Source organism: Lutjanus erythropterus, chromosome 6 (assembly GCF_056507025.1).
Source record: "Lutjanus erythropterus isolate fLutEry1 chromosome 6, fLutEry1.hap2, whole genome shotgun sequence".
In the NCBI taxonomy this organism is placed as follows: Eukaryota; Metazoa; Chordata; class Actinopteri; order Lutjaniformes; family Lutjanidae; genus Lutjanus; species Lutjanus erythropterus.
In genome coordinates this window covers 30,861,643-30,875,725 of record NC_139322.1, presented here as the reverse complement: position 1 = coordinate 30,875,725, position 14,083 = coordinate 30,861,643, and the positions used below count along the sequence as shown (strand labels likewise).

General features: G+C 39.4%; 1 protein-coding gene across 1 annotated transcript in view; it reads right to left on the bottom strand.

Moving 5' to 3' along the window:
- The window catches only part of nphp4 (nephronophthisis 4), a 222,786-nt gene that overhangs the window by 72,558 nt on the left and 136,145 nt on the right, over positions 1 to 14,083 (bottom strand). The window contains exon 12 of the mRNA XM_084721632.1: positions 7,095 to 7,232. Within this exon, the coding sequence (XP_084577758.1) occupies positions 7,095 to 7,232 (138 nt within the window). The remainder of the gene's footprint in view (positions 1 to 7,094; positions 7,233 to 14,083) is intronic.

Here is a 14,083-nt window from a genome sequence, read left to right as displayed (position 1 = left end):
ATTTTTTTTTGGCAAACATTAATCCCCTCTTCATTGTCACTGACTGACGCACAGCTGGAGGGGTATTAGCACAGATAATTAGCTAAGGAGTGCTAATGGTGTCATTTTCGAGTCAAGTGTTTTTTTTATGCTGGTCTCTGATACATGTACATGGTTCAGTTGGCCTATCAGAAGACATGCATGGCTGTGCATTAGGGGGGTTTCCATCAAACAGGCTGGTAATAACCTCCACCAAAGTCATACTGCAACATACACATCCATGTTCCTATTTGATCAAATAGCCTGCAATATAATAACCTTAGGGGATGCCAAAGCATGGTGCAGAAGCCTTAGCATGTTTAAAAGGCTCAAAGTAATAGCTTTATGCACTATCTGAACCAGCTGCCATCAAGCCTACACTGTGATGACATATGAGTAGCTGCTTTTTATAGGCAGGTGTGTTCAGGTTATGGACAAGGACAAATGGACATTTAAACAATAAATTCTGCAAGCTGATTTAATGCCTCAATATATGCAAAGAGAATGTCACAGAAACTCACAGCATTATCAACTGAAAACTAATGACAGTCACTGGACTAGGGATATAATGCATCATACTTATCCAAGACTTGTTGACAGTGTTTTTCAGTTTCCAGCAGAGCATTAAACAGTATCAGCCACAAAAGCAACTGTCACCTGAATTTAGAAAAAAAATGTATTAAGTAGAAGGAAGGCACCCCTAAAGCAAGTTTATGTAACTACTGAAAAATGACATACCACATTCATTTGTTTACTGATGAAATATTCATAAGGACCTAAAAGAGGTCACACAGTAGACTGCAGATCCCCACCAGACACTAACTAACTAACAGATGGTGAGGCACCTACTGCAATGCCACCACAAGTGCCAAGATGCAACCAGCAGAAATTTGCAAAGGTCCACCAACATTAACATGACCTTCACACACGCTGACCCGAGCTGAAACAAGACTTCAAACTGAAGCGGTTGTTGATCACTTGTGGCCCCAAGCAGCTGATTAAGAAGAGTGAGAAGTCTGCTGTCAAAGGTCGTATAAAACAGAGCAGTCAAAAAATAGAATAACTGCCTCATAGTTGTACCTTCATCAACCAGTCAAGTTAGAGTTTGGCTCCATGTCCGTCCAGACTCATATAATGTATGTCGTGAAGACTCTGAAAGAATCTGACATGGAACTTACCACTACATTGACCTGTAACTTTGAACCTTGTATCTTTTTATCCTGGGAAGTGTATTTTTGGCAGAATGGAGGTTCTAGATGTGTGATGCCAGTGAATAATTTCCAGTGAGGAACATGCTGTCTTCACTTAGACACTGTTTTTGCAGAGGAGGACAGAGGACTGATAGAGAGCTGAACATCATGATGACACAGTGAAGTTGCCCTTTAACCTTTAGGATATAAAATGTCATCACCTTTTGGATACTTGTGTGTATTTTTGTCACGATTAGCATATGATTTCTTGAGTTTTAGCAAAATTGTGTTAAGTGAGGCCACCATGATCTTTATCTTTGACCTTTAACTACTGAAATCTAATCAGTTCATCCTTGAGTCCAAGTGGACGCTTGTACCAAGTTTGAAGAAATTCCCTCAAGGTGTTCTTAAGATATTACCTTCACATGCATGTGATGACCTGACAACATAATGCCTGGCTGTCGCTGGCGTGGAACCATCAGAGAAACATTTTTTCAAGTCTTTTCAAGAACTCTGAATCACAGAGGTCCTGCAGCATTCAGTCATAAATCTGTGCAAAAAATAGCTGATCAGTCGAGTAGTATTCAAGATTATATGTGGACAACTAATTAATCCATTGATCATGCAAACATACACATGTTAGCAATTGCATGATCATGACAATAGAACACAACAATCCTCATTTTAATACACAAAGGGGTTTTGCAGCTACAGCTTTACTTGTTCTGGTATGATTCATAGGCTATGGTAGTTTATGTTAGCAAACTTTACATAACTATTAGGCCTACTTTGTAACTGATATTACTGACTCAGTTCATCTTATGACTATTCTATTTGTACACTATATTTAAGTATTAAGAGTTCTGCCACAATTTCTATTTATGGCGAGAGTGGCAGCAAAATTATACTGTATAGACTTGCTTTACTCTGCAGATTATTTCCCTGAGCTCTTGGGTTTATAATATCAGGCAAATATTTGCTGTAGTTAGCATCAGTCTAATATTTTACCCTCTCACCCAACAGGAGGAATAAAAGGATGTGGATGATTAAAAACATTCATGTGTTATCTTTCTCAAAAAATAATACAATGTATTAACACAAACAGACAGCAGCAGCAAAATGAATAACTGGTGAATCAGAATAAAATATTCCGTGTAGGAGATCAGAGGTTAATTTGAAAATTACTACAGAGAATTTTATTAAATTAAATTATTCATGTAAATCTGTGAGTAATTTCAAACTAAATTGTGACCAATCAACAGATCAGGCTGAAATACCTTGAGTTGCTGCCAGGAAGTAAGGACATTTCAGGTTTAAAATTTCTCCAACTCTGATAGCTGCAAGACAACCTGTGCCGTATGTGCCAAATTAATCTCTGTAGAACGACTGATATTTTGTTGCCAGATTTTCAAATAAATGCTGCATTTCTCTAATTTTCTGTTTTTGTTTCTGTTCCCACATGCCTTCGAGCTGTGTGTGTTTCTCTTCCACTTTCTTTCCAGCTCTCTCTGTCTTTGTGTGGTCTGTCCTCTTCCAGGTCTACATGGTGGAGAGGATGGCTCAGGTCTCCCTTGGCAACTCAGTGTGCTCCTGGATCCAAGTTCTTAACATATGTGTTATAATCTACATAAATCTACATGATTTTGTTGGTCTGTTCTTTACATGCAACATCTACTGTGATTTCTTCACCCAAATCAAGGATTTGTGATTTGTGATTTTGGGCTATAGGAATGAAATTTGATTTGACTTTGAGACAATAGACAATTAGGTACATGTAATTATGAAAAGAGAGTACTGTTTGAAATGTAACCAAAAATGCTAAAATACATGATCTTCTAAACTCATTACTACTAGCATACTTATAGATATATATGAAATAGATAAGTTGTCCTGACAGTTCCACAGCACAGCCTAGTCAGTCTTTCAAAACCAAATTGAATTGTGCCTTTTTTAGCCATATTGTGTGTGACTATATTGTTATCTCCAGTAAGCCTGATCCACAGTTCCTGGATTATTCCTGCACTATGAATCATAGCTTAAGCTATACGGATTTCAAGCTTGCAATATGGGAAAAAAACCATTAAAGCCACTGCTGTCTAGTTAGAATATGAACAAAGTGCTGAGGTGCACAAACAGGTAGAAAACCGGCCAGGACGGCTCTGAAACAGCCTTACAATCTACTATGATGACAAACAGGAATGAAGAAAACCTAATACAGACAGGCAAATGAAGGAATGAGACAGTGACTTCCCATATATACATGTAATGTCCCAAATGTCCTCACATTCCTGTATTTGTGGGCTCATACAGAGTACGAATACTGTTGCACAACTGTGCAATTCATCTGGTCTGTAAGTGGCCCTCAGGCACACTTTCAGTGAGTCTACTCTAGGTGTGGACCAGAGCATTATGGTAAAATTGTTCTGATATCCCCATGGCCCCTGGCCAATGACCTCAACAAGCTGCTCTGTTGCCACCAAACATTTCATCTAGGTGGCCTCTTGTGGCCACCAAGTTTAAGTTCCACAAACGTCTAAATGCCTTTGTGCCACTTTGCTCATTATTCTATGAAAACAGCAAACAGTACTCATCACCAGCTAGCTACCAATATGTTAAGGCTACTGAAGCAGTGGGTATAAGCCTACCCAAACTGCTGACACAATCTTTACAGAAGAACCAGAAACACAAAAGTTGCAGTATAAAAAAAAACAGCAATGGACATTTAGGAGTAATTGAGTTTAAGTTGCTACACTAGGACACATCTAAGGACAAAAGTACTGTCATGTGTGCCACAAATTGTCAGCTAACTGAGAAGTCTAGTACGTTATTCATTGGAAACATTGCCTTCGGGAAACACCACATCAGAATACATGTGAATAGTGGACAACACTAGCATAATAGTTAAGGAAGGCAGTGTTAAATTGTGTTAAATTGCCTTTTCTGTGTTGTTTTTACATAAGTTTACATTTAGGCAACCAAAAATGTACTGAGGCTCCCAAATTTAGGGGCTAAGTGGCTCATGGGTCCAGTGCTTAAAAATGCCTGGAGTGACCTAAGAATAAAAGCAAAGCTCTTGATTTACTAGTCATCCCTTGCTCATGCTCATGAGTTCTGGGTATTGACCAAATTACGCTGCAGTTATAAGCAACCAAAATGAGTTTCAGGGTGTCTGGGCTCACCCTTAGGGACATGGAGAGACATCCAGAAGGAATCTCAAGTAGAACCACTGCTCCTTTGAAATGAGAGGTACCAGTTGTGTCTGATAAAGATGACTCCTTTTGAAGGCATTTCAAGCACGTCAAACTGGGAGGATTACCTGGGACAGAGCCACAACACTCGGGGGGTTGGGATTACATGTCCCACCTAGACTGGGAACTCCTTGGAATACCGCAAGAGGAGTTAGAGGAAGTAAGAAGTAGTGTACCTGTAGCTATGCATAATCATTCAGAAAAGTACTCAGAAATGGATTACAAGGTCAAGATATCTGTATCTGTCATATCCACAGCAATGATTAATGTCTTAAGTCCTGTATTTTATTGCATTTTATCCCCGTCACAGCCCAGTGCACTTGACGTGATGACAGTGAGCGCTTAAAACACCCCACAGTAGGCATCACCAAAATCTGTGAGGTTTCAGTTTCCAAGTCTTAACATTTAGATTTACGTAAACGGGTAACTGACATGTTGAATGGTATCTATTTTACAAAGCTTTTTGTTACACACTAAATTTTGACTACAGTAATTCCAGCAAAGCTACTTTGCATGAGATGTGGCATGCGGCATCCAACGCTTTAGCATGTGAATGAAGTGAAACACTTCATAAATCCCCACACTGCTCAAACACTAGCAGTTATGTCCTTGCAGTCATGTTTTTTCTTTCAAGACCTACAGTAGTACATATCATATAAGAAGGTGTACATTGACTTTTATAAGCAGAAAATGATTCAGGGTTAATCCCAGGATTACAGCATTATGATTTATTCCCCATTCTGAGATTTTGCCACTGTTTCTACTGTGCAGCTTGATGATTCCCAAATGCATGCATGTTTGTGGGTGAACATGGTCTAAATTAGAAAAGACAAGGTGGCTTTCAAAGGCAAAATGACTCTGCCTGCTGATTCTCAGCAGCAAACACCTAAAACTGGAGGATAACAGGTTACCCTTGCGTCATTTGAGGAAATTATTCAGAGCTATTAAAATCAGCACAGCAGAGCTGACTTCCTCGTTTCTCCTATCCCCTGGCTGCGATGATAAAACTTTGTTCAAATGCATGAGGCTTGTTAGTAAGTAGAGCCAGTCAGATATTTTCTCAGATATTATTTCCATTATCATCTGTATGCTGCTTCACTGAGATCTAAGTGTTTCAATGAGACAAAGCTGGGTTGAAACTGCATTTGCTAAAGACTGTTCACTTGGGTTTGACCTCCTTAGAGCGCTGTGATATGGTTTGGTGGTGTGGTAGTTCACAGAAAAGTCTACTAAATTATTTCTATTATACTTGGTAGCACTTTATCTGAAGGGGTGTGCATAAAACAGTCATGACATGTCATAACCATTGACTGTTGTCATTAGGTGTCATTCGATCCATTATGTCATAATAATGCAAAAATTCTATTGTTTGAGATGGCTTTGTCATGACAACTAGACATTAACCAAGACCAAAATGTCTTTTTATGACAACTTGACATTAACAAAGACAACACAACGTGTCAATGTCTTTGTTATGACAACTTGACATTACCAAACTAACACAAAATGTTTAGCTTTATGTTTTAACATTACATTAAACTGTCACATGAGGTTGGCTTTGACACTGGCTGTCAGGCAAATTATTCATGATATCCTTAGAAAATCATTTTTGCAGAGTAATGAGACTTAATGACATCTTTATGACAAGTCATGAATGTGCGACTGTAGTTGAGATCAAGGAAAATATTTCTGACATACTTATATTATTCTCATTACTGCCAATGTCAAAACCAACCGCATATGACAGTTAAATCTGTAATGTTAACACATAAAGCTGCACAGTTGGATAATGTCAAGGTGTATTAACAAAGACACAAACAGGTTATGCTGTCTTAGTCGATAACACGAACGACACTTAATGACAACAGCAATAAATACTCATAAAGACTCATAGACTTCATAAGACTTCATATTCACGTCATGGTTATGATGGTGTCATGTCAGTCTTATGCACACCCCTTTGAATTAAGTGTTACTACATTTCATTTAGGTCTGAAATTAAAAACTACTGTTTTGACACCTACAAAGGCTATGAATTACATTTCAAAATGGGTTAGAAGTTCATACAGAAAAGAGGCAAGCAAATGTAAAAAAAAAAAAAAAAAAAAGAGGGGGTAAATCATTAAAAGTGGTCCTGGACAAGGCAGATTAAACATATTTTCCCAGAGGGCAAAACACAAGGTTATGCAGGATACCGGATACCTTAAGAAAATTGAGGTAGCCTTTGTAGGAAGATTTGAAAAGCCACGACAAAGAATAATGTTCCTTTTGATTATAAAGATGAAAAGGAGAGCTCCAGCACCTCCAGCAGTTCCAGTTGTGCCAAAGACAAAGAGTGTGTGCAGGGCTGGAGTTCACTTTAGAGGTTTCGTGTGTGTCTCCATGGGTATGAGGCTGGGAGCACAGAGCTGTAAAGGTGAGTGTGTCTTTGAACTCTATTGAGTGACTGTCTGCATATCCTTGGGGATGTATGACGGCTTACCATGTTGTGTGCTTGAATGTGCACCTTGTGTGTAAAGGCATCTATGACTCTCTCTGGCTTAATGTTTGTGTATTTTCCATTGCATGTGCGTTTGTGTGTGTGTGTGTGTGTGTGTGTGTGTGTGTGTGTGTGAGTGTACGGGGGTGGAAATCTTACGACATGTGACAGCTGGTGGGCCGATGCCAACGGGGAAGGATGGAGCAGAGAAGGAAACGACTGTTGCCATGGCAACGCCGAGCTGGAGTGGCTGATGGTCGGGTAGCGTGAAGTAGCTGCCAGCTGAGACAGTGAGAGCTGCAAAGAAACAATGCAAATGATTCGCTGTTATTATTATGATTATGAACAACAGGGCTCAGGAATATACTTCACGCCAGAGAGACACATGTGCCATCTCGGATGACAACAACAGACCATTACACCGCGTTGGCACTTATAAGCCCTTCTCACCCCACCCGCTCCTCCACCCACGATCCTTCAACACTGTCATCCCCCAGCAGGTCGAATTCACAACTGTTTGTCTGCTACTTTCTTGCTGCTAAGGACTTTTGACTGGAAACAAAAGCGACTGTAGCTAATAATTTAACAGTTGCTGTTCACCCCTACAGTTGTCTTAAGTGTGATACAGGGGAGGCAAACAGATATCAATCACTACCAATAGTGGACCTTTATTAATATGATCCACAGGCAGCTGAGCAGTATGGCCACTGCACTTGCGCTCTACAGAAAATAAGGTTAAGATTGTTCCAACTTGAAGTACAGTGCTACAGCCACTGCATGTACAGTACAGGACACTTATATAAGACATCAGCGACGGGTGTACTGTCAGTACTTACATAGTAACCAGTTCACTTTACCTCAGGTGCAGAGAGAACAAGATTTTCTTCCAAGAAAAACTGTAGTGTGTGTTATTTGAACAAGTGCCCCAAAAAGATAAACTTGTACATTTGCATAATCATAATTATGACAGAAGCAAAAAGAGGAAGTCAGGTTACATTATTATGCAGCAAAAAAAAAAATCTGTAGGGACGAGGTCAGCATGGATGTTTGGATCAACAAAACATCAGTCTTAAATCTGGAAAGCACTTTCCATTTGAAACAGGCATTCAATATGTTCTTTTTTTGTTTCTTTTATAAGTGTGACCATGATTTTTAACAACGTGTTTATAATTGGAACCATGACAACCAAAGTGCCATAACCCCAATGAACCCTAACATCTATTTCCAGACCTTAAAGGGATAGTTCAGAATTTCTGAAACAGAGTTGTATGAGGTCTTTATCTTTTAGTTTATTTATATTATATATTATATAAATAACTTAAATAGTATATTAAGTGTATTTATCTTTAATTTATTTACTTTATTTAAGTGTATGCTACATTTATGTTTTTCTATTATGTTTATCTATCCTATTTATTTTCACCACTTTCCACTGGGAAACTGCCATTACCAAGCAACCAGACCCTTGATCAAAAACAGTAATTTTGCCTTGTAGAACACGAGAGTATCTGGTCTACCACCACCTCGATCAACTAGTTTGTGGTGTTACAGGTGCCTTCTGTGTTTAAAAGGTGAGTTCAGATTCAACAAAGTCATACAACAGCACAAACAAACTCACCAATCAAAGCAGCAATAGACCAGCAACTCCTGTGTTCAACTGAGGTAAAATGAATGTTACTGCAAAAGCAGTCTGTTTGCTTTCGAGAGAGAAATTTGACTTAAACAACGGTGGTTTCCCGTTGGAAAGGGCGGTCTGACCACAAGGTAAATGGTGACAATATCGCATACCTAGCCTATACTAATGATGATGTTGATTTTTTTTTCAGGTTGGCCTGTTTTAGGTAGCTGAAATATGTTTTGCTGCTGACCCTGTCCACAGCAGCACATTGCTTGCTGGTTCATTGTCTACACTGGTGCTGCTCTCTGCTTCTCCAAACTGGAGGTGTGCTGACCGCCATCTACGGTAGGTAATGCACTGACTATATGTAAGTACCTCATACAACCCCCACGTTAAAAAACCCAAACTATTCCTTTAATCACAGCATTATCACATCATGAAATGGATTCTTTTCCAACAGTGATTTGTAACAATTCTGGAAGCCACACGCAAATTATGTGAATGTCATATCTATTGAAAAAACTGATTTTAGTTGATAAAATAGGAGACATTTTTCAGAACATTTTCCACAATGAAAATCTGAAGCAAAGACAAATGTCAGCACAGTAGTTAAAAGATTTTGTTCAATTGTCAATCACAGACTTTCATTACTACTAAGTGCAAAGTGAGTGCTTCTTCTGCGAGCTGCAAAACTGAAATGTGTCCGCTTAATGATCACAGGTAATTTTCACCAAAAAATTTCACACATTAATTCTTCTCATCTTCACCATTTTCCATTTCTTATCTAGTTTTGATTAGCAGAGGCGGCAGAATAAGTTTAGGAGCTTAGACATCCATTCCCAAGTCACCTCTAGATCCTCCTGGGGGATCCCGCAGGCACGACAGGAGTAGCGTCCCTCTGGCGTGACTCTGCCCAGAGGTTTTCTCCCTTGTGATGTCCACAGGGAGGCATCCAGGAGGCATCCTGATCAGTTACCTGAACCACATGTATTGGCTCCCCAAGCAAAGTTAAGATATGTATCTAAGCTCCTGAACCCAGACGTCCTTTGAAAGAAACTTAATTTGGCCTTTTGATCATGGGACTGTCTAATCTAAACTAATGAACATGGATAATATTCCCTAGAGTTTCCTACTTCATATTCATGGCTGCAGTATCTTACCCCAAATGGAAGTGATAGGTTAACAATTTGAATTGGAAGGTTTATTGTATGGAAAAGTACAATGTGGGTAAAATTCCTAAGATTCATCAATTCCCATTAGGAAATGTTCCACCAGCAAAACTGGAAATTAGATTTAGCAAATTGATCTAAGACAGCCCATTTCATTATTTAGCAGTGTTTGACATTAACCAGCCCCTATGGTCCACAAAAACTCTGTGGCCACCAAATATTGGATGTAATGTACCGCAGTGTATTCCGCCAGTTTCCTTAGCTATACGAGAAGTCTAGCTCGTTTTGGACACAATGCCTTCATTAAACATCACATAACCATTCATGGAAAATGTGGACAACACAAATGTCACAGTTAAGGAAGAATGTGTTAAGTTAATTTTACATTTGGACACTAAATTTAGGGGCTTGGTGGCCCGTGGGGTCAGTGCAAAAAAAATATATTAACGTCTATCCCTGATTTAAGCAAATAATTTAGACAAGGTGAACCAATGAAAACTGAAGACTTAAAACACACCGCTTTCTGTGCAGTAGATGGTTTCCCAGGAAAGTCTGGCAGGATCTGTACAAACTAATCAGCAAACATCAATCAGCAAAAGAACTACAGCTTGATTTTTCTAAATTTGGGCTAAACAGAGTTTATCTTGTTAAGTATAAGAGCAACAAAACACAATGTTAAAAACGGTGTGTCTGGCCTTCTTGTGGCCATATTCCTCAGTAATCTGAATGTAACTTCTAGTTGGTCTTAACTAATAATCAGTCTGTGATTGTTATTTAATCTGCTATGGCCAAAACAAACAGCTCTCTGGGAAACAGTAAAGATACTGCATTGAACTATATTGAACAGTAAAAGAGGAGATGCTCACTCACCCATTGATCTGTTAGGCACATACACCCTTTGGCTCTGCTATGCCTGTGAGCAAATTGACATTACACTGACATTTACATTAATTCCCATGGATCTTAAAATAGATCAAACCTCTCTATCCATATCAAACAAAGAAAAAGAATCTAATCACACCAAGCAGACTCTATGTGCTTCTGTACCAAATGTCATGTACCTCAGGTTGAACCACAGCACTGTGCATAGCACTAGCATAAGGAAGCACTGACCACACTGTTGCCATGAGCTAAAGAACACCAGAGTATATGACTTGCTTTGAGCTGATGTTGCTTGATGTTTAATGGCAGTGGTAACAGTGGTAACCATAGCAACAATTGTCAACCAGTTTCCAGATAGATGTGAAAATGAATCTATACTATACATGTTAGGCATAGGCTGGGGGGGGTTGGGGAGTTTGTGGCTGGGACTTTCTGTGTGGGGTTTGTACGTTCATTTCACGTCCATTGGTGACTCTAAATTACTCATTGGTGTGAATGTGTGAGTGAATGGCTGTCTGCTTCTATATGTCAGCCCTGCAATGAACTGGTGACTTGTCCAGGGTGTACCCCGCTTCGCGCCCAATGTCAGCTGAGATATGCTCCAGCCCCCCGCGACCCTTCAAGGATAAGCGGGTATGGACAATGAATGAATGTTAACCCTAACTCCGATCACAGTTACATGCCAACTCATAATGCTAACACCCTAAGGGCCAATTTTCCCTTGAATTTACCTTTAAATAACTCGTCACATTCCACACTGACAGCATCATACATATTCTGCATCAGCTTGTTCCAAATCTCCATTGAAGATATATGATGTTTACTCTGAGTGAACTCCTTAAACAGAAAACTCCACATTTTTGATGAGAGCAGCGTTCCATCAAATGGAAATATTCTAGATGTCTTGAGAGTCATTTTATGCACATTTCCCCCAAAATTCACCCTGACAATTTCTTCTTGGAGAGGTTGGATCTTCACTAGAATTAAAAAAGTTCTGTGGGTTTGAGCAATGGTTGGCTGCACAGATTGAACTTGTAATGAATGATGCTCCAGCAGGTCAGTGAAGGTTGAAGAGGTTAAGCTGACCTGGGTCACCATGCAGGGAAAGTTGAGGTAAGAACAAACAAGAAAGACTGCTGACATAAACCATAAAATGTCAGAGTTAGTATGTTTGCACCTTTCCTTCCTCAGAAAATGTAGCTCAGCAATACCTCTGTTACCTCACAGCAAGGTCCTAATTTTAGTTTTCTGGGGGTCCTTCCTGTGTGGAGCTTGCATTTTCCTTAAACAATGACAGGTCGAACACACTAACAATTGATAATCAATTAATAATAATGCCTCAATATTTTTAGGTTATGCCATAATATATGATACATATCTCAATATACACATTTTCTCAAAAATAAAATACTTAGTTTCTCTCCTGTGTTGCTGCTTTTTATTTCTGAGGTATCTGCTTTATTTTACATGCATGTTTGCTTTCAGCTGACAGGGTTTATGATTAGTTACTGCAGATGAAAACCAAAGAACTGCTTCAAAATAAAAGCTTTGTTGTGAAAAGTTTTTAAAAAATGGTACGAGGTTAAACAGCGTTTTACAACAGCTTGAAGAGCATGTATCAAGACACACCTTCAAGCCTGCAGACCAGATGCCAATCCCCACAGCGGTGGGTTGATGAGCCGACTCAAACCGAGGCAGCACATCTTCTGGTTGGCGCTCACAGTGAAAAAAAAAAATACAGGCAAATTGTACGAACAATTTGTTGTCTAAGAAACAAAACCCAGGTGCAGGTTTTTTGGGTTTTTTTTCTGCACAGACGTCTTATCCCAGCGCTCTGCAGCACCCTGCCAGCGCCTTTCTGCAAGAAAAAAAAACAATGTGGACATGGGCCCTTATATGATCTTTAACTAACTGAATTCAAGCTGAACACAGCTGCTGTTACCTGTAAATTCTTTCTTTTGTGTGACAAGTTTTTGTGTTGAGAATGGTGCACGCTAAATGTCAGTGAAATTCAGATTTTAAACGTTAAAGTGGTTAAAGTGGTTTGACTCATTTACACAAGGTTTAGGAGTGGATATATTCCTTTAAAACTGCTGACTACTCCACAGTTCACACACTTGCAAATACTATATTACTGTAGGTGTAGGCGTAATCGTAAAATGAGCTGTTTTGGCTGCTAGGATTGGTCAAAATGTCCTCACAACTCAAAATGTCCTAAAATGTCAAGACCAGTGGGCTGTCAAGGCAGTCCTCAGAAGTATTGCCAAGCTATATCACATTTTACACACACACACACACGCACACACACACATACATGTGATCTCACATTGAGTTACCACGTCCTGCACACAGAGGGTGTGAAAGACACCACACTGACTCTGCATGTGAGGAACACACATACACACACCAAGATAATACGCAGGGAATGGCAATTAGTAGTGGCGTTGCTGTGGCTGCCAATGTTCTGAACTCAGCCTGTTTGCCCTGACAGCCAAACAGATCATCTGTTCACATTCTGGCTTCATGGGACCCGCATGTGTGTTTGTGTATGTGTCATTGTGTCCGTGGCATTGAATATGTCGACACGTACAGACACATAATGTCTCATTTCTTTTCTTTTTGTGTGAGATGTTTTTTAATTTGTGTGTGTGTGTGTGACAAAGACCTTCATGAATGTTCATTTGGCTGTTCCCTGATGGTTAGTACGTGTGTGTGTGTGTGTGTGTGAGTGAGTGGGACAGATCGTGACAGGGGGTCAAGCTCATCATGTGGCTCAGAGAATGAAAGTGAGAGGCAGATGTGGTTTAAGAGGGAAAAGGATTAAGAGAGATCCAGTACAAAAGATGGAGAGATTACAGGAACAAAAGGTGGAGGACTCGAGCACACAAAAGAGGAAAATATTTGAGATGCATGAGAAAAGGGGGAGTACCAAGTCAAAGTGTGAACAATGGGGGCTGGATGCGAGGAATGATAAGTGATAATTGCATGTGTGAGTGTGACAAGAAAAAAAAAAGTGAGGATGTGCAGGAAGGAGTGAAATGCTACAAGAAAGACATGAAGAACAGTGAGACTAATCTATAAATAACAAAGAAAAAGTGAAAACAAATACAGATGGAGTAAACAGAGGTAATATAAACATGAGAATCGATGATTTAGGCATTTGCAGGGTATCAGCAGGTATTAAGAGTTTAAAGAGGTAACAAAAACCTGATTAAATAAGCCTATTTGTAAAATAGGCTTCACAATGGAGAAACAGAGAGAAATAAAATGCATTATCAGAAAATATTCTGGCACCTGCTTATATCAGGCCTATGTTTGGGATAAAGCTTAACAAGCTGAGAACAATATTGTGATTGCGATTCAAATTGCTATTATTTTCCATAAACTATCTGCATGCCTGTATTTGTGGTCTGGATAGTATTAAAGGTAGGGAAAAATATGTTTTATACCAAGCAAATCACAAATCATCTGTTTGTCTT